Raw genomic sequence first — 20,558 nt, 5'->3', positions numbered from 1 at the left:
TGTATGTCCTTGTGGAGCTTGACTAGGATTGCCGTTACAGCTGAGATTTTACGCAGCCACACTGTTTTAAGTTATTTTATTACAGTGGGCACGGTAGATCAAGGAAGATGTGTTCACAACGTGGCCTGATGGGTTGGGTATCAAGTTGTAGATCCTCCCAACACACACGCTAATGGCGGGCGGTAAGAGCGGGAGAGATTCCTGGTCAGCCGTGTGATAGAAAGAAAGCTGGAGCATCCACCATCAACATTCAAAGTCCCGGACTATAACATGATTGTAAAGGTGCATGTTGACACAGCAACTCAGGCTACCCTCGCCCCCCTGCCCCGGGGAATCCGGTTGGCTCAGTTGGCTGCGCTGCCATTGTGGGTCAGATTGGTGCCAACGGTACGGGGTGCGATCCCCGTTTTGGCTGGGGTGGGTTCAGGACTTGGCTCCTTGCACTACCCACAGTGGAGATCGTGGTGCTGTGGTTCAGACCAGCCTTCAGGCAGAGAAGAAGAAGTATGGTCGATAGTGATTATGTTAGTGGGCAAGCAACCCAGAGGCCTGGACTAATGATGCAGAGTTCTTGAGTTCACCACAACAGCTGGGGAATTTAAATTCAATTAACTAAATCTGGAATAAAAAGCTAGTATCGGTAACGGACAATGAAATGACTTGATTGTTGCAACAAAAAAAAACATACTTGGAGAAAAATGTTCTTTACCTGGTCTGGCCTACATGTGACTCCAGACCCACAGCAATGTGGTTGACCCCTGACTGCCCTCTGAACTAGTCTGTCAAGTCACTCAGTTGTATTCAAGAAGGCGGCTCAAGGGCAATTAGGGATGGGCAATTAAAGCTGGCTTTGCCACATACTGTGAATGGATTAAAAAAAAACAGAATGCAACATATAATTTAACCCAATTGCAGATATTCAAAGGTGTTTATCACCAGCCAGATTGTGATGCACATGATGGAGCATTCAATGCATCCAAACAGAAAAAAATATTGACGAATTTATAGTACGTATCTCTTTTTTCAGGAAATTTCTAAATGTTTTGCAAATGCATTGGGCATTGTAATGTGGCACAGCCACGTTGGACTGTGAAAGTATAAACTTTATGTTTGCCACATGAAGCTTATACCACAGGTAAACAAAATAACATTCATCCAAAAGCAGAATGCACTGCAGATGCTGGAAATGTGAAATAAAAACAGAAAATGCTGGCAATACTCAACAGGCCATGCAGCATCAGTGGAGAAAAAAACAGAGTTAACAATTCAGTTCGACAAACTTTCGTCAGAACTAGAAAAAAAAAATGAAGAAATGTTGGAGGTTTTAGGCAAGTACAGAGGCAGGGAAAGGTAGGAGGAGGTAAAGAGCGTGAGTGAAGGTCTGTGATAGGGTGGAGGGCAGGAGAGATTAAATGACCAAAGGGAGGGTGGTGCGAGGCCGAAGGAGATGGAAATGGGACAAGTAAAGAAACAAAAGATGGGTCTAAAGTGGGTGTAAATGGGAAAGGGCAGAATCATCACCAGCAGCTGTGGTCTAAAATATTCTTTTAAAAACACACAAAAAAGTCATGTGGGCAAAGGTTAAGATCTGAAATCGTTGAGTCTGAAAGGCTGTAATGTGCCTAATCAAAAGATGAGGTTCTGTTCTTGAGTTTGTGTTAGAGCTTCATGGGAACAGTTATTGGAGACTGAGAACAGAGAGGTCAGAGTGGGAGTGAAGCAGGGAATTAAAATGACAGGCGACTGGAAGTACGGTGTCTCACTTGCGGACTGAATAGAGAGCTAAGTGATCACTCAAGCTGCCTTTGGTCCCCTTGATGTAGAGTAGACTGCGTTGCGAAGGGTGCGACACTAAATTGAAAGAAATGGAAGTAAATCATTGTTTCACCTGGAAGGAGCGTTTGGGACCTTAGAGAGTGAGAAGGGAGGAGCTAAAAGGGCAGGTGTTACATCCCCTGCGTTTGCATGGGAAGAGGGGGAGGGATTAGGGTGAGGCATAAAACCTACCTTCCCCCCTCCCCTCTCTTTCAGCTCACCAAATGGACTGCTCCCTTCGCAACACTCTTGGTCCACTCCTCAATTACTCCCAACAGCCCCTCCCAGACCAGGGTAAGGACAGCAGGCATCCTTCCTTAAAGTACATTAGTGGACCGGTTGGGTTTAACAACAACCCGACGACAGTCTTCGGTTCCTTTCACTATTTTCAGGTTTTAAAAAACGGAGTTCAAATCCTCAAACTGCCCATGGTGGGATTTGAACTCATGTTCTGCTAGATTATTAATCCAGGCCTCTGGGTTAATGTCCACATACCCATGATGTGATGCAAGTGTTGGACTTTATCTACATCACTGCTGCCTGTTGGTGAGCAGAGAGGGTGAAATATTCCCTCAGGGTAAACAGGGAGAATGACTGAATGTATCACATCAGAACTGCAGTGTACTGATGTTAATGTTTCTGAATGTTATTGGATTCCTGCCTAATTTTGAGATTCATCTTTCAGGAGGTAATTATCGCTTTTCATTGAGTCAACCGCAGTATAATGCATATCTTGACAGTGACATAGATTTCATAGATTCCTACAGCACAGAAGGAGCTCACTTGACCCATCATGTCTGTGCTGGCCCTTTGGAAGGGCTATCCAATTAGTCCAACTGCCCCCTGCTCTTCCCCACTTGCCCGAAAAATTTCTCCTTTCTCAAGGGCAGGATTTTCCCCTCGTTGTGGGGGGGCACAGCGGGTGGACCCGGGAGCAGCGGCGCAAAGGTCCTCTGCTCGCCATCAGTCCCCAGCCGCAATTTCACGCTGGCTGTCCAATTAACAGCCGGCCAACGTGAGACGCGCGCTGATAACCTCAGCGCAGCCGGGGTGGGGAGCGGGAGGAGCCCGGGCGCTGATGTTTGTGCATGCGCTGGGGGGGCGGGATGGGGGTTTGGGGGTGGGGGTGCACTCAGTGAAAGCTCCCTCTCCCTGAAGGCACAGAGCTGCCTCAGAGAGCTGAAGATTTTTAACATGAGAAATAAAAATGGTTGAAAATAAGGAAAACATGTCCCCGCATGTGACTCTGTCACATGAACAGGGACACGTGAAATATGAGTTTTAAAATTTTTTATTGTTTTTGTTTTTTATCCACTGCTCGAAACCTTATCCCGCCCGTGAATGAGCTTTCCTTAAAAATGCAAAGGACGCCTGGCCTGTTCGTCCGCCCGCCCGCCGACCGAGCGGCTAAGTGGGCAGTGAAAAATTCAATTTAATTCATTGATTAAGGGCTTTAATAGTCCTCTCAGTTGTCGGCAGGCGTGCTGCCGCCTCTTGCGCGTGCCCGCTGACCGAAAGATCCCGAGAGTGCGCGATGAGGTCGGGACGCTCGCCCGACATCGCTCCTGTCTGGGTCAGGCAGGTGCCCGACATTATTCCTGTCCGGGTCGGGACACTCGCCCGACATTACTCCTGTCCGGGTCAGGCACATGCCCGACATCACTCCTGTCCGGGTCGGGACGCTCGCCCAACATCACTCCTGTCCGGGTCAGGACACTCGCCCGACATCACTCCTGTCCAGGTCAGGACGCTCGCCCGACATCACTCCTGTCCGGGTCAGGACACTCGCTCGACATCACTCCTGTCCGGGTCAGGACGCTCGCCCGACATCACTCCTGTCCGGGTCAGGACGCTCGCCCGACATCACTCCTGTCCGGGTCGGGTCGGGACACTCGCCCGACATCACTCCTGTCCGGGTCGGGTCGGGACGCTCGCCCGACATCACTCCTGTCCGGGTCAGGACGCTCGCCCGACATCACTCCTGTCCGGGTCGGGTCGGGACACTCGCCCGACATCACTCCTGTCCGGGTCGGGTCGGGACGCTCGCCCGACATCAGTCCTGTCCGGGTCAGGCACGTGCCCGACATCACTCCTGTCTGGGTCAGGCACTTGCCCGACATCACTCCTGTCCGGGTCAGGACACTCGCCCGACATCACTCCTGTCCGGGTCAGGACACTCGCCCGACATCACTCCTGTCCGGGTCAGGACACTCGCCCGACATCACTCCTGTCCGGGTCAGGACACTCGCCCGACATCACTCCTGTCCGGGTCAGGACACTCACCCGACATCACTCCTGTCCGGGTCAGGCACGTGCCCGACATCACTCCTGTCCGGGTCCGCTAGACTAAACATTCTGCCCCAGGTATTTGCCCAATTCCTTTCTGAAAGTCACTATTGAACTTGTTTCCATGACCCTGTCCGGCAGTGCCTTCCAGATCACAACAACTTGCTGCTTAAAAAAAATTTCTCCACCACCCCCTCTTTCATTTTACTTTTTCAAATTACTTTGAATGTGTGTCCTCTGGCTCCTGGTCCTCCTACCTGTGGAAAACAGTTAGTTCCCTCTCCACTCCATCAAAACCCTTCATAGAAAAAAATGATTATCTACTGCGCTTACCTTAATGATGGGCGATGATTCCTAAACACCACAGAGGGTGATTTTCATTTGCATTAATTGGATAGGGAGGCAAACATATGAATTGGGAGCAGGAGTAGGCCATTCGGCCCATCGAGCCTGCTTCGCCATTCAGTAAGATCATGGCTGATCTGATTGTAACCTCAACTGCACATTCCCGCCTACCCCCCGATAACCTTTCACCCCTTGTTAGTCAACAATCTATCTACCTCTGCCTTTAAAATATTTAAAGACCCTGCTTCCACCACCTTTTGAGGAAGAGAGTTCCAAAGACTCACGGCCCTCTGAGAGAAAAAAATTTCTCCTCATCTCTGACTTAAATGAGCCACCCCTTATTTTTAAACAGTGACCCCTAGGTCTAGATTCTCCCACGAGAGGAGACATCCTCTCCATATCCACCCTGTCAAGACCCTGCAGGATCTTATATGCTTCCAAGGGTACATGTAATGCAGGTCCCATGTTGGTCAGTGGGCCTGATCCCATGTTGGTCAGTGGGCCTGGTCCCATGTTGGTCAGTGGGCCTGGTCCCATGTGGGTCAGTGGGCCTGGTCCCATGTTGGTCAGTGGGCCTGGTCCCATGTGGGTCAGTGGGCCTGGTCCCATGTTGGTCAGTGGGCCTGGTCCCATGTTGGTCAGTGGGCCTGGTCCCATGTTGGTCAGTGGGCCTGGTCCCATGTTGGTCAGTGGGCCTGGTTCCATGTTGGTCAGTGGGCCTGGTCCCATGTTGGTCAGTGGGCCTGGTCCCATGTGGGTCAGTGGGCCTGGGCCCATGTTGGTCAGTGGGCCTGGTCCCATGTTGGTCAGTGGGCCGGGTCCCATGTGGGTCAGTGGGCCTGGGCCCATGTGGGTCAGTGGGCCTGGTCCCATGTTGGTCAGTGGGCCTGGTCCCATGTTGGTCAGTGGGCCTGGTCCCATGTGGGTCAGTGGGCCTGGTCCCATGTTGGTCAGTGGGCCTGGTCCCATGTTGGTCAGTGGGCCTGGGCCCATGTGGGTCAGTGGGCCTGGGCCCATGTGGGTCAGTGGTGTACGGCCAGCGTGAAACACAAACTTTGCAGGCGCCCGCCAATCTGGGCAGCGGGAAATTTAACAGGGCATCCAATTTTGATGGGCTTGCTGCGGCACTTGAAAAGGGCAGAGGATGCAATCACCATGAGTGAGAAGGCTTATCACGATGGGATAAACATTTTGCAGCCCCCAACAGTAACAAGGAGATTGAATACCGAACGTTTTCAAGGCTCAAAACCCTCAAGCGACCCTGGTAAAGAGAAAGCATCACACCAGCTCCCCGCCACCCCTGGCCTGAAGCTGAGGATCTCTTTAAAGAGCAGTCAATATGGCTGCCCCAACCCCCCCGGCCCCCCCCACCCAGTTCTTATCATCCATGGTTTGTGCTGTGATCGGGAACTTAGAGTAGCAAGGAGGGAAGCATGCAAATAACACCAGGGATCATGTAGGGTTACCATCCCTCGTGGATTGTCCTGGAGTTACCAGGAATTAAAGATTAATCTGCAGGACACTGGGAGCAAAAACGTAGAGAAAAATCATCATGGGCATTAAAGAAAATTGTGACTGACTTTCTTTTTTATTCATTTTATTTGAATGCTGTAGTTTATTAGTTATAAAAAAATATTGGAGATGGGATAGAAAGGGCCCTTTGACCTCTAGGCATCAGCCAATCAAGTAAGACCCTGTGCACTTTCTGATTGGCTGCAGTAAGGTGAGGCACCACAGAGATGAGTGTGTTGGGCGGCTAATGGTGGGGGTGGGGCAGTGGGAGACAGGAGGTCGTGTGATGAAACCTCCAGGAATATGCCCAACCAGAGTTGGCAACCCCAATGTCATCCTGATCAGACGATCGAATTATGAAGATAAACTGCCTGGACGAGCCCTGTATTTTTTTGAGTATTGAAGATTATGGGGTGATCCAATTGAAGTGTTTATGATGATTAAATAAGTTGATAGGGGAGATAGAAAGAAAATATTTCCTTGGGGGTGGGGGGTTGGGGGCAGGGTGGGGTGGGGAGTCCAGAACAAGGGGGTGGAAACTTAAAATTCGAGGTAGGCTGTCCAGGGATGGTGTCAGATCGCAATTCTTCACACACAGGCTACTAAAAATCCGGAACTGTCGCTCCCAAAAAAACCTTGAGGCTGAAGGTGAGTGGAAAATTGCAGAACTTGACTTTCGTTAGGCAAGAGGATAACGAGAAAGGGGGGAAAAAAGGCAGGTAGACGGAGTTAAGATACTCAAGGGACTGAATGGCCGCCTCCTGTTCCTGTGTATTCTGAAGGCTCTGGTTTCCAGGGAGAGTATCTGCCTGCCAAGATTATGTTCCGTCCAAAAATTGGGAAGGGTGAAGAACGCACGGTAAGTTTAGGGGAAGCTCGATAAGCATATGAGGGAGAAAGGAATAGAAGGGTATGCTGACAGGGTGAGATGAAGGGGGGGTGGGAGGAGACTTGGTTGCAGCATAATCACCCATTTGGGCTGAATTCCTCGCCAAACTGCCATAGCCTAACACACCAATCTCCTACAGCTTCAGATGCATAGACACTGATAGTCCGACATCACACAGTACGCAATAGAAACTCTAAAATCAAACTGCTACTTTGCAGAGACATTCCAAACATTGCATTGCCAGTTAGATTAACACAGCCATTCTAACCTCACACTACCATTAACCGACATTTGGACCAAAGCTTAAGTCTTTCTAATTTTTTGTTTTTAAAAAAAACCTCACTTTTATGCTTCTTTTAAAACGATATCACATTACATGTTAGTTAGCGTTTGGTCTGAGCTTAGGTGTACCGGAAAGATACCTAGGCCCCAAGGGTTAAATATGAGGACACTAACAAAGGTTGTATTCTCTGGAATTTAGAAAATTAAATGGTGATTTAATCCAAGTTTTCAGGTTGCTAAGAGGAACCGATAGGTGTGGCTGTAGGGTGTCGGAGCAGGAGGCAATGTCTGAAAATTAGACCCAGGCCTTCTAGGAGGGAATGTTCCTTCACATGGAGGGTGATAGAAGTTTGGAACTCTCATCCACACACACAATGCTAAATCAATTGTTAATTTCAAAGCTAAGGTGGATAGACTTTGTTAGCCAATGGTATTAAGGGATATGGGGCGAATAAGGCATACGGAGTTAAGTCACAGATCAGCCACGACCTCATTGAACGGCGGAACGGGCTCGAGGGGCTGAATGGCCTCCCGCTGTTCCCATGTCTGGTGGATTATGTCAGTGAGTGACGGCCCTGTACTCACTCAGGTTCCTGCTTTTGGAGACCCGAACAATCCCAGAAGCCCAGTTAGGCTATGCTGGGGATGGGCCGCAGCATTCTGCCCACACTGGCACGCTTATTAAAAGGAAACTGCTCCTGCCAGAATAATTCTCCAAATCATCTATTTTGTTATCAAACCGCTGCTGTCTTCTATTTTCTCAGTGCATCAATTCCCCTTCAAGGCAGTTAATCAGTTTCCCGTGCCAGACAGCCACTCCTCCAACACTGCAATCCTGTTTCTGCTTTCTGTCAGGTTCTGTCGAAACAAGGCCATATGCCTCATCTGCTTTTTGATTTATGCAGCTTTCTGATGGTCTGATAGCTCCCCCCGGATGACAGCACATTCTGAGAGGAGAGACAAGAGTCCACCAAGCTGCCAGTGCCAGGCGACAAGGGCTCAAGAGGCTGGCCAGGGACGAGAATTTCACCACCCTCGGCAGCACCACCTGTCCCGCCCGCCCCCTGATACACTTCCCCATTTTTGTTTCTCAACTTTCAGAAAGAGCAGGGTATCTTAGCAAGGGCTTTTCCCGTTGGGCAAGGTCTAAAATGTAAAGGCTGCAGGTTTGCAATTAATAAAGTGCAAAGATAAACCAACATTAAATTTTACAAGTGCATCAGCTCCTATTTTATAGGACTTGCTGTTTATTTCCTCTTTGTCTATTTTTTTATCCCTTTATTAACCCTAAAACAAATTGTCCTCACATTTTTTCTGCATTGGTGCTTCTCTCCCCCTCCTTTGGCTATTTTTAAATATTTCACTCCTTTTCTTTATCACTCCCACTGTGGATGCTGCCAGACCGGACGTGACAACTAGACAATTAAGTGTGCGGGACAGTGGCAAATTACATTTAATGTGGAACGGGTGCAAAGTATTATGCATAGGAAGAAAAGTAGGCAGTCTACACATCAACCACGAATTGTGCTGAAATGTTGAAGGGTCCAATAGTCCTGGGAGACCTGAACCTCAACGTGTGCAACCCCTGCAAAACAGCAATCGATGAACAAATCAAGCTCGGAACTATATATTCAAAAGTCCAAGGCTTTGGACATTACACTGCGTTCACACTGTGAAGCGCTCATGTCAGGGGTCCACCTTGAGTACCGTATCCAGTTCGGATCACCAAGATGCATTGGAAGTTATGCAATGCTGGAGGCGGTTGAGAAAAAAAAGTTGCATTTATATATCGCCTTTCGCAATCACATCTCAAAGTGCTTTACAACCAATGAAGTGCTTTTGAAGAGTGGCTAATGTGGGAATTGCAGCAGCCAATTTACACATAGCAAAGCCTCCCACAAACAATGCAATAATGGCCAGGTAATCTGCTTTAAGTGTTGCTGGTTGAGGGATAAGTATTGGCCAGGACAGTGGGGATAACTCTTCTTGTAAATAGTGCCATGGGAACTTTTACATCCACCAGAGCAGACGGACAGGGCCTCACTTTAACTCCTCATCTGAGAGATGGTGCCTCCAGTTGTGCAACACTCCCTCAGTGGTGCAGCAGAGTGTTGGCCTTGATTCTTGTACTTGAGCCCTGGAGCAGGATTTGAACCCATAACCTTGCAGCTCAGAGACAAACACTCACAGAGCAACGGCTGACAGCACAAGAGGAGAGTGTTGGAAGCCTGTGATAGCAGAACAGACTGGAGAAACCTTGGTCTTTTTGTCCTTGAAAAGCGGCAAGCGAGGAGGTTCGTAATACGGCAAGCAGTATGCAAAAGGTCGATTCGGGACATGACTCCAAGCTATTTTACTCAAGCATGGCAACAACCAGCTTGCATTTATATAGCACCTTTAACATAGTAAAATGTCCCAAGGCGATACGGAGTTATTGGTACAGGTGACCAAAAGCTTGGTCAAACATCGGATGAGGGAACACAAGTTCAAAGTTACAAAAGGCGAATATTATAGGAAGTCTTCATACAAAGAGTGATTAACTCATGGAATGGATAGAGTTGGGGAAGGTGAATAACTTGGAGTTAAATAAGAAACCATTGAACGCCACAGTGGAGGGGGTGGAATGTAGTATCTTTCTAGATGGAAGAAGCAAAATGGGCCAAATGGTCTCCTTCATCTGCATCCGTTTTGTATGATCGCACCTCCCTCAAACATCACAGCCCATTGTAAGGAGAGGAAAACACAGATAGCTCAGAGTCCTGAGATTTCTGCTACTAAAAATAAAATTCCCAGTGTTATTCAATGGAATATGCTTAGGATCCTCAGCCCAAACATCTTCAGCTGCTTCATCAATGACTTTCTCTCCATCATAATGTCAGAAATGGGGATGTTCGCTGACAAACGCATAATATTCAGCACCACTCACAACCCCCGAGAAACTGAAGCAGTCCATGTTCATGTGCAGCAAGACCTGGACAATATTTTGCCTTGGGCTAATAAGTGGCAACTAACATTCACACCACACAAGTGCCAGGCAACAACCATCTCCAAAAGGAGAGAATCTAACCATCTGCCCTTGGCATTCAATGGCATTACCATCGCTGAATCCCCCACTATCAACATCCCTGGGGATTACCATTGACCAGAAACTGAACTGGACTAGCCATATAAATACTGTGGCTACAAGAGCAGGTCAGAGGCTGGGAATTCTGCATAGGGTAACTCACCTCCTGACTCCCCAAAGCCTATACACCATCTACAAGGCACAAGTCGGGAGTGTGATGGATTACTCTACCCTTGCCTGGATGAGTGCAGCTCCAACAACACTTAAGAAGCTTGACACCGTCAAGGATAAAACAGCCTGCTTAATTGGCACCCCGTCCACAAACATCCACTCCCTCCACCACCGATGCACAGTGGCAGCAGTGTGCACCATCTACAAGATGCACTGCAGCAACTCCCCAAGGCTCCTTCGGCAGCACCTTCAAAACCTGTGACAACCACCATCTAGAAGGGCAAGGGCAGCATACACATGGGAACACCACCACCTGGAAGTTCCCCTCCAAGCCACTCACCATCCTGACTTGGAAATATATCGCCGTTCCTTCACTGTCGCTAGGTCAAAATCCTGGGACTCCCTCCCTAACAGCACTGTGGGTGTACCTACACCACATGGACTGCAGCGGTTCAAGAAGGCAGCTCACCACCACCTTCTCAAGGGCAATTAGGGATGGGCAAGAAATGCTGGCCTAGCCAGCAACACCCATATCCCGCGAAAGAATTTTTTTTTAAAAAGATTGCGGTGCAGATCGGGAACAACACCAAGAACCTGCTCAGACTCTCGATGGTCACTGATTTTAAGAATCTTTAGGGATGTGGCAAGCAAGCAACCAAGATGGCTGATGGTTTCATCGGAAGGTTTAGCTCTTCAGCTTGTGAATTAAAGTTACGTTATAATATCTGCTGCTCCTATAGATGGATGTTTCTTTTAGATCAGCCTGTTTGTTTAATAATTTGGTAACCAAATGAAGCATGTAAAACTGGTATTGTCAGAAGCATCAAGAGATTAAGAATGGTGCTGCAGCCTTTTGCTAATTGACCTGCTGTATCCGTATATGGGAAAAGACAATTTATAACTGATGCCTTTTGTCTTACGTCGATTTATTATTCTGTTCCTAACAGTAAATATATCAATAGTAATAACCCTGCATATCCCCTGCTTATGACAACTTACCACAAAGATTATTTGAACAGCATTATTTTTGAGAATTTTGTTTATCAATAACATTAAAATTGAAGTCAGGCAAGCCAGTGCCTTTTGCTGTTGGTTCAATCTTTTGAAAATTTTTGAAGAAGGGTTTCAAAATTAATTTTTTTTTTTTGGAAATGCCGTAACAGCAACTTGCATTTATCTAGCACCTTTAACGTGGAAAACATCTCAAAGCATTCGAGGGAGGAGAAACCGCTGTAGGAGAGCTAACCAAAATGCATGGATTGTAGGGTAGGTTTTGAGAAGGTTTTTAAAGAAGAGGAACAGGGTTCATAGGCGGGGGGGCTGCAGAGGGAGTGGGCTGGCATGGGGGGAAGGAAGGGAGGAGGAAAAGCGAGTGCAGAATCAGGTTATTAAAGGTCATGGACTGGCATGTTGGGCTGGGACAGGCTGCAGCGGTAGAGTACAACAAGGCCATGAAGGGACTTGTAAATATTGCTGAAAAAAGAGACATGTTGCCGAAGCCTCTTGTCTTGCACTCACCAGGACAAATGCAAGAATGCCAAACTTCAGACGATTACAACGATTTATACTACAAGACTAGTAAATGATGACACGAATAATCTACTGTCTAACCCAATAAACCATATCATATAATATTGCCCGATAAAAGACATTGGTCACCAAATTTGGCTCCGCAGTACCACTGGTGTCTGACCAAAGTCCTGAAAACGGCAGTCGATTCACTTGCAGCATAGTCTGCGTGGTGCACCATGCTTATAAGGGTGGCAGTGTGGGTGTGCCATGCACTGGAAGCACGCAGAGTGGGCAGGTTGCAATGTCAATGAGTGTCCAATGCTGATTTGGTGGCCATTCTGCCATTTTGGACCGGGTGGGCCCTGTTGCCGACCTCTCTTATAACACCCTCAGCTGAACATGCATTGAGCTGAGCAAGGGACCTCCCACTCAGGCTGTTTAAAGGGACATCCTCAGTATGCGGCTTTCAGGTGAGGTGATTTTAAATTTTGTTTGTTGCTACGGAGTTAGTGGAAGTACTGTATAGACGGACGAAGGGAGCGGTGCTGATTTTGAAGGCCTGGCAGCGGAAAGCCTACTCTCGCTCATGGGGACCATAGTTGTGGTCCATCATGGGCTGCAGCACGAAAGGGAGATGGAGCAGAGAAGGGAAGGCGTGCGCAGAGGGAGGAGGAGGAGGGCTCACAATAGAAGGCTTTATCCACCTAGGGAGTACAGCCTCGACCTCCACCTCAGCCGGGGACAGTGTCAACGGCGGCTACTCTTCCTCAGGGATGAGGTCACAGACTGTACCACCTCCGCCAACCAGATATGGGATGTAGGCATCGCTGGCAAGGCCAGCATTTATTGCCCTTCCCTATTGCCCTTGAACTGAGTGGCTTGCTCAGCCATTTCAGAGGGCAGTTAAGAGTCAACCTCATTGCTGTGGATCTGGAGTCACATGTAGGCCAGACCAGGTAAGGATGGCAGATTTCCTTCCCTAAAGTTCCATTAGTGAACCAGATGGGTTTTTACGATGTTTGATAGTTTCATGGTCACCATTACTGAGACTGGCTTTCAAGCCCAAATTTAATTAATTTAAATTCCACCAGCTGCCATGGTGGGATTTGAACCCACATTCTCAAAGCGTTAGCCTGGGCCTCTGGATTACTAGTTTAGTAACATTACCACCATGCCACCATTTCCCCACCTGCTGCCACTGTGGATCAGGGTGAGCATGGCACTATCAGTGGCCGTGAAGATCAATGTTGCGCTCAATTTCTACATCAGTGGATTCTTCCAGACTGGAGTTGGCAACATGGCCAACATCCCACAGTTTAATGGGAATCGCTGCGTCTGATGGTCACCAAGGAGCCATCCACCAGAAGAGGGAACTAATCGTCTTCTCTCTAACCAGAGAGAAGCAGGAGGGGGCACATGGTTTTGCCCATGGGTAACTAGGTTCCCAGTGGTGCCGGGAGTCATCATCTGCACGTGACTCTGTGGATGACACCTCTCAAGGGGGAGATGTATCGAAAGCACAAGGGGTGCCACTCCCATATTGCGCAATTGGTGTGCAGCCACACACAGAGAATCATGTCGATGATTGTCCACTATCTTGGCGGTAGCCCTTTCATTGGCTGTTCCAGACACCACGATGAACCAGAGGGTGACAAGATGCTCTGTATCGGGTTCACAACTCCCCTTCGCCACCTGACCACACATGGATGGTTCTCATACGACGGAAGCCAATGCTGTGACAAGGAACAATGTGGAGCAAAGCATCGGCGTTCCAAAGCAGTGGTTCTGCTGCCTGAGCCACTGGGTGGTGGGGGGGGAGCCCTCACATAGCCCCCACAGCCTGACTCCCAATTCATGGTGGTCTGATGCGTGGTATACAACATGGTTCTCATGAGGAGGCAGTCCTTTCAATCAGGCATACGGCAAAGATCTCAGGAAGAAGGAGCGTTGGAGAGATGAGGGAGGGATGCACCCAAGACCCCATTGCTCCTGACAGGCTTTCCGTGAGGGCTCACTAGAATACCAATATTTCCATTATAACACGACTTTTACATTTTTTTTGAGTCTTCATACCCTTGTTTTCCCGATTATTTCATCTTTCACAATTTAGATCATTCTCATGGTGAGTTCCAAATCTCTTTGCCCCTAAGAGTATCTATCCTTGCCTTGAGACATAGGTAATTTTTTGGGATCGTATCTAGGGAAATGGACAGCAATCCCTTTCTGGTAATTATTATTCGTGAGACACTGAAATTTATAAGCTTTCACTCGACTCTTCAAAGCATCAGTGGAGCATCACATCAGACCTCATTTTAAATGTTTAATATTAAACAAATTCACTAAACAATGAACAAGCAATCAACCTAGTGATATAATTCAATTTTGCATATGCAGTGGAAAATGAAACCTAGACAAGGATTCCTCATTTTTTTCAAAACCACATATACTGTAACATAAGATAATCTGTGTCATGATTTGCATTCATACCATGACTTTAATGTAAATAAACACCCAGTGCTGCTTCACAGAGCTGTGCTCACTGACCTACATTAGTCCCCAGTTGGCCAACACCTTGATTTTAAAATCCTGATCCGCATTTTCAAATCCCCTCACGGCCTCACCCCTCCCTATCTCTGTCACCTCCTCCAGCCCGGCAACCCTCTGACATCTCTGCGCTCCTCCAATTCTGGCCTCTCCCCCCCGATCTTGATCACTCCACCATTGGTGGTCATTGCCCGGGTCCTAAGTTTGGAATTCCATCTCTAAACCTCTCCAGCTTTCGATCTCTCTTTACAGTAATACCTACCTCTTTGACCAAACTTTTGGCCTCCTTTCCTAGTAGCTCCTTATGTAGCTCAGTGTCAAATTTATTTCATGATGCTCTTGTGAAGCAGCTTGGGAGACTTTAAATGTGCTATGGAAATGCAAGTTGTTGTTGTATAAGAAAATAAACACTGACCCTGGAAGGGAAAAATTAGGAGGTGATAATTTAATGTAACATTAGAGCCTAATATTCCATTTCATTTGCAGCGATGTAGCATAATGTATACTACAACAATAACTTGCATTTACATAGTGCCTGTAACATAGTAAAACGTCTCGAGGTGCTACACAGGAGCGTTAGCGAACAATATTTGACACCACACCACATTAGGAGATATTAGGACAGATGACTAAAAGCTTGATCAAAGAGGTTTCATGGAGCAACTGAAGATGGTGGTAGAGAGATTTCGGGAAGGGATTCCAGAGCTTAGTGCCCAGGCAGCTAGAGGCACGACCACCAATGGTGGAGTGATGAACTAGAATGTAGCATAGCATGTAACCCAATGTAGCATGATAATGATAAGTTATCATGCCAACCACAATACAATAAAGCATATACACACACACAACGCTGTTGTTGAAAGTGTTATTGGAATCACCGCCATTTTAATGTGCACTCAGAGAGCTTATGGTAATCGTTGAACATCTAAAACAACTAATAGTTTTCTTATTCTCTTTGGTCTAGATTTGTTGGCATCAATTCATCGGACATCAACTACAGTGCAGGCCGATACGATACTTCCCTTCGACCTCCGTTTGACATTGGCTTTGAAGGAATCGGGTAGGTGGCAGACCTGGGTTCAAGTGTCGGTGCCAACTATTGTGTAGGTCAACCAGTGGCCTATACCCAAACAGGTGCTTTTGCCGAATACGTGATTGTACCGACCACGAAAGCAATCCCGGTGTCAGCCACCAAGCCCCAGTTCCTCCCCTTGCTCATCAGTGGTGCAACAGCCTGCATTAGCCTCCAGGAGCTTGGAGAGCTCTCCGAGGGCCAAAAGGTTTTGGTCACTGCAGCCGCCGGTGGCACTGGCCAGTTTGCTGTCCAGCTGGCCAAGGCGGCTGGTTGCCATGTGGCTGGCACCTGCGCTTCCTGAAATCAATAGGCTGTGACCGCCCCATCAACTACAAATCTGAGGACAGCGGGGCCGTTCTTCAAAGGGAGTACCCAGAAGGGATGGACGTGGTTTACGAATCGGTGGGAGGGGACATGTTCCAACTGGCCGTCAACCACCTGGCCGTCAAGGGACGTCTTCTTGTCATCGGATTGATCTCGTCCTATCAAAGCTCCTATGGACTGGCAGGCCCGGGTGAAGGCAGCCTGCCGCTAAAGTTACTCCAGAAGTCCGCCAGTCTCCGTGGGTTCTTCCTGCCTCATTATAACCCGCGGTATCAAGGCTGTTTGAGGCACCTGCTGGACATGTATGAGAAAGGTGAACTGGTGTGTCAGATCGATCAGGGAGATCAGGCTCCTGGGGGAAGATTTGTGTGTCTGGAATCCATTTGCCGAGCTGTTGATTACCTTTACTCAGGAAAGAATATTGGAAAGATTGTGGCTGAGGTGCCTCAGCCAGACAGCGCAAAGCTGTAATGAAATGTTAATACATGAATAGTGCATTCCAAAAAAAAACAGGGGCAGAGGCTTAATTTAGCATAAAGGGCCTTTTAGAGTGCAGGAATGATGCATTACAGGACCAGGGTGTTTTGCCAGCAAATGGGAGATGCTTAACTGTCTGTCCCTTCACAAATTATAAACTCTTTGGCTTATAACGCTTTCAAGGCTTCTTTAAACACATTTATCTGCTATCCACCCATTATTTCAATCATGTCTGCTATTTAAAAAAAAAAATTGAAGAGCAAAAATTAATGAAACCTCCTGCAGAAAGTACAACAGAGGGCCTTTTTCGAAGATTTGATAATGCACAGCCATTGCGCAATCTGAACCTGAGTTCTGCTGATATAGTGGGAAGATAAATCAGCTGCGTTATTGCATTGAAAGTGTTCATGCAGTTTTGGTAAAGTGGATTTATGTTGGCATAATATGAATAAAAGAGTGAAGTACATCACAGCAAGATTTGACAAAAAAGCAGAGTGTACGTGTGTGTGTGAATCTCTGTTGTGCTTTTAAATTAGCTCCATTTTCATACGTGTCTGCAGGGAAATATTCACAGATACAGTACACTTGGTGCTTCTCTTTCATATGTCCGTAAATGTATCGTCCACTGTAAGTCACCAGGAAAATTTTAACCTTTTATTTTTTATTTCTAAAACCCAATCTAGGCAATGCTACATTATTGGGACAGAAATCCAATAGGACAGTGGCTGAAACATCCAATACTCAAATGATAAGCCAGCAACATTTTTAATGATCAATTAATTCCTATCGGCTCAATCTCACTTCAAGAGTCTGCCTACCGGAGAGGGGCTAACTAAAACTGGTAGACAGGTTTCTCTCACTGGCTGGTGTAGCTAGCTGCTATCTTTGATGCACGACAACGCAATTTATATGGTAAATTGTACCAAATAATGGTTCTAGTGAGTGTTATGGCTGCATTGAAAGGGAATGTCACGGTAAATAGCTGCCAAATTATGGACTGTGCTGTAGTGTCACAACTGCGCTAAAGACAAATAGCACAACAGGCTACTGCCAGCACCCAGCATGACACCAATGAGTTATAGAGAAGAGGAGCAGTGTGATGTGATGCTCTTTGTACTCTTATTATAAAGGAGGGTTACTGTTTGGGCCTGATATATAAGGCAGATATGTGCGACATGGAAACTGGATGTTATGCCTCGATGTGTGCTGTGTGGAGTTTGAAGAGTCCTAGCTACTACATAGTCCATCATGGGGTTTCAGATTGCAGAATACATTCGTGCAATAAAGTATTTCTCTCTGGGCTAGCTTCCATTCTACATCTTAATCCTTTCTAAAATAAAATCTAAAAGCAATAGATTTTACTGAAAAGAGTATTGTCTTTCCATCTGGAGAGGGAGAACAGCCACATGTAATATTCATTGTGATTGCATTGCTTGAAATTATACAATGACATTTTTGTGATACAACCATGTATTTTAATGCGATTTTACATACTTGCCCGGCAATACTTGGAGACCAAATTGGCTGAGTGACAGGAAACAGTGGTGAGTGATTGTTTTTCGGGCTGGAAGGTTTCGAGCAGGTCGCCCCACATGTCGGTGTTAGGACCCCTGCTTTCCTGGCTATATATTAATGACATAGACTTGCATGTACAGGGCACAGTTTCAAAATTTGCAGATGACAGAAGACTTGGAAGTACTGGGAACTGTGAGGAGAATAGTGTTAAACTTCAAAAGGACATAAGCAGGCTGCTGGAATGGGCGGACAAGTGACAGATGAAATTTAATGCAGAGAAGTGTGAAGTGATTCATTCTGGTAGGAAGAATGAAGAGAGACAATATAAAATAAAGGTGTAGGAGCACCAATTGGATTTAATAGAGGTGATGGAGGTCTCGCCCTCCCCACCCCCCCTCCCTCCAGCTGGAGAGCCAGCAAGAGGCCTAGTTTCCTCCCTTGGGGAAGGCCTGCCATAATAAGTGCCAGACTGGACAGCAGTGGACCTTCCCCAGGATCAAACATTGCAGGGGTGGAGGTCCCGCCCACTGAGAGCTGCCAACCAATCAGAGGCCAGCAGCTCTATTGAAAAGTAGCGCCACCAGCGAGGCAGTGGCTGCTGCCGGTACAACACTTAGCCGAGGCCCAGGATTGTCAGACCACAGGTGGGTGATGGTGGGGGTGGTTGCAGGGAGGGTGTGGGGTGGCTCTCAGTGGGCCACAACCCTTCCTCATTCTGGGCACATTGAGTGCCTTTAAACCCTGCCTTAACCTCCCTCCCACACCCACACCTACACCCACACCCACAAGCAGCGGGAACCCACAAGCAATGCCCATGAGGTTTGCTTTTCGGTTCTTCCAGCATAGCAAACTCCCTGCCCGCCGCTGGGATAATATCAGCGGCAGTGAGATGAGGCCCTTAAGTGGGCATTAATTGCCTGCTTACAGGCCTCAATGGCCGACAGGGCGAAAAGGATGTCCACAGGCCTTCCAGCTGTGGGGCTTAATCGGTTGGAGGTGGGAAAGTGACAAGGTCCCCACCTGCTACCCTCCCACCTGATTAAATTTCCCCCTTGCCACAAAAATTCCACCCAATGAGTTATTTTCCATTTTCTAGTCATAGAGCATATTGGGGATGGGGAAAATAAACTAAATGAAAGTCAAGAATCACCCAATCAGGCCAGTTTGTTTCCCAATGGCTTTGGGAAGGCAGGTCACCACAAGGATTGACACTTTGGGTGACCAATGGTGGGATACAGGGCAGGGTAGTTGGAGGCAGGAAATGTCCAGCAATATGTCCAACCAGAGTTGGCAATTCTAATACGGCTCCAGTCTTAAAGTCGTAATTCTGCGGTGTCTTGTAAGGGATGGAGCCACTGCACTCTGCGAAGAATGCCAGTGGCATAGGAGGGAAGGCTGCCAACACCAGGGACTCCTGCATCTTCAGTCTCCCAGGAGAGGACGGGCCCACCATTGATAAACAGTGGTGGTGGAGTGCAATTCACTCAGGGAGCCCGAGTTGCTATGGAAACATGCACTTTTACATGCATGTTGCAGTCTGGATCTATGGTTAGCTTTGGTAGAGGCTCCAACATTCTTTCCATCGCATGTTTGACCAGAAATCTCTTCCACTTTTACCGCTTGCCATTGGTGTCTATTGGAAAGATTTGGAGGTTACAATACTCAACCTGTTTGGCTATATTATGAACACACCTTCCTTGGCCATCAAGTCCTGGAGTGGGACTTGAACCCAGAGCTTCTGGCTCAGAGGTAGTGACGCTATCCACTGCATCATAAGATCTCTGATAAAGAGTACGTTGAGCAAAACTTCTGGTTATGGGGCCCATCTGGGGGATGTGGGGATGGTGTTGGTTTGACTATAGATCACAGCCGACACCTGCTAAATATCAGCATTTCCCTTATTATCAATGCCAACAACTTATATTTATATAGAATATTCAAAATAGTAAAACAGCACCCAAGCCTTAGAGCTCCTTAACTTGTTTGGATTATGAAAACGTGGTAACACCCTCGCCTGTAGGTAAGAAGGTTTTGGATTCAAGTTCCATTCCAGTGACATAAAATCCAGGCTGACATTCCCAGTCCTGAGGGAGTGCTGCACCTTCAGAGATGCCACCTTTTGCAGGAAGCATTGAACCAAAGCCCTGTCTGCTGTCTCAGGTGGATGTTAAGGATCCCAAGGCATTGTTCTAAAGAAGAGCAGGTGTCCTGGCCAATATTTATATCTCAACCAATATCATTAAGAAACAATAGATTATCAGTCCATGGCCAAGTGCAGCAAGACCTGGACAATATCCAGGCTTGGGGGCTGACAAGTGGCAAGTAACATTCGCGCCACACAAGTGTCAGGCAATGACCATCTCCAACAAGAGAAAATCTAACCATTGCCCCTTGATGTTCAATGGCTTTACCATCACTGAATCCCACATTATCAACATCCTGGAGGGTTACCATTGACCAGAAACTGAACTGAACTAGCCATATAAATACTGTGGCTACAACAGCAGGTCAGAGGCTAGGAATCCTGCGATGAGTAACTCACCTCCTGATTCCCCAAAGCCCGTCCACCATTTACAAGGCACAAGTCAGGAGTTTGATGGAATGTTCTCCACTTGCCTGGATGAGTGCAGCTCCAACAACACTCAAGAAGCTTGACACCATCCAGGACAAGGCAGCCTATTTGATTGGCACCATACCCACAAACATTCACACCCTCCACCACCAATGCACAGTAGCAGCTGTGTGTA

General features: G+C 47.4%; 1 protein-coding gene across 1 annotated transcript in view; it reads left to right on the top strand.

The window, feature by feature from the left end:
• The window catches only part of LOC144679405 (prostaglandin reductase-3-like), a 58,982-nt gene extending 42,048 nt beyond the window's left edge, over positions 1-16,934 (top strand). Inside the window, 2 exon segments of the mRNA XM_078539762.1 lie at positions 15,385-15,785; positions 15,788-16,934. Coding sequence (XP_078395888.1) covers positions 15,385-15,785; positions 15,788-16,290 — 904 coding nt within the window. The 3' untranslated portion in view covers positions 16,291-16,934.
• Positions 16,935-20,558: the final 3,624 nt, after the last annotated feature.

Source organism: Cetorhinus maximus, chromosome 4, assembly GCF_964194155.1.
Source record: "Cetorhinus maximus chromosome 4, sCetMax3.hap1.1, whole genome shotgun sequence".
NCBI lineage: Eukaryota > Metazoa > Chordata > Chondrichthyes > Lamniformes > Cetorhinidae > Cetorhinus > Cetorhinus maximus.
This window is presented reverse-complemented; position numbering and strand designations above follow the sequence as displayed.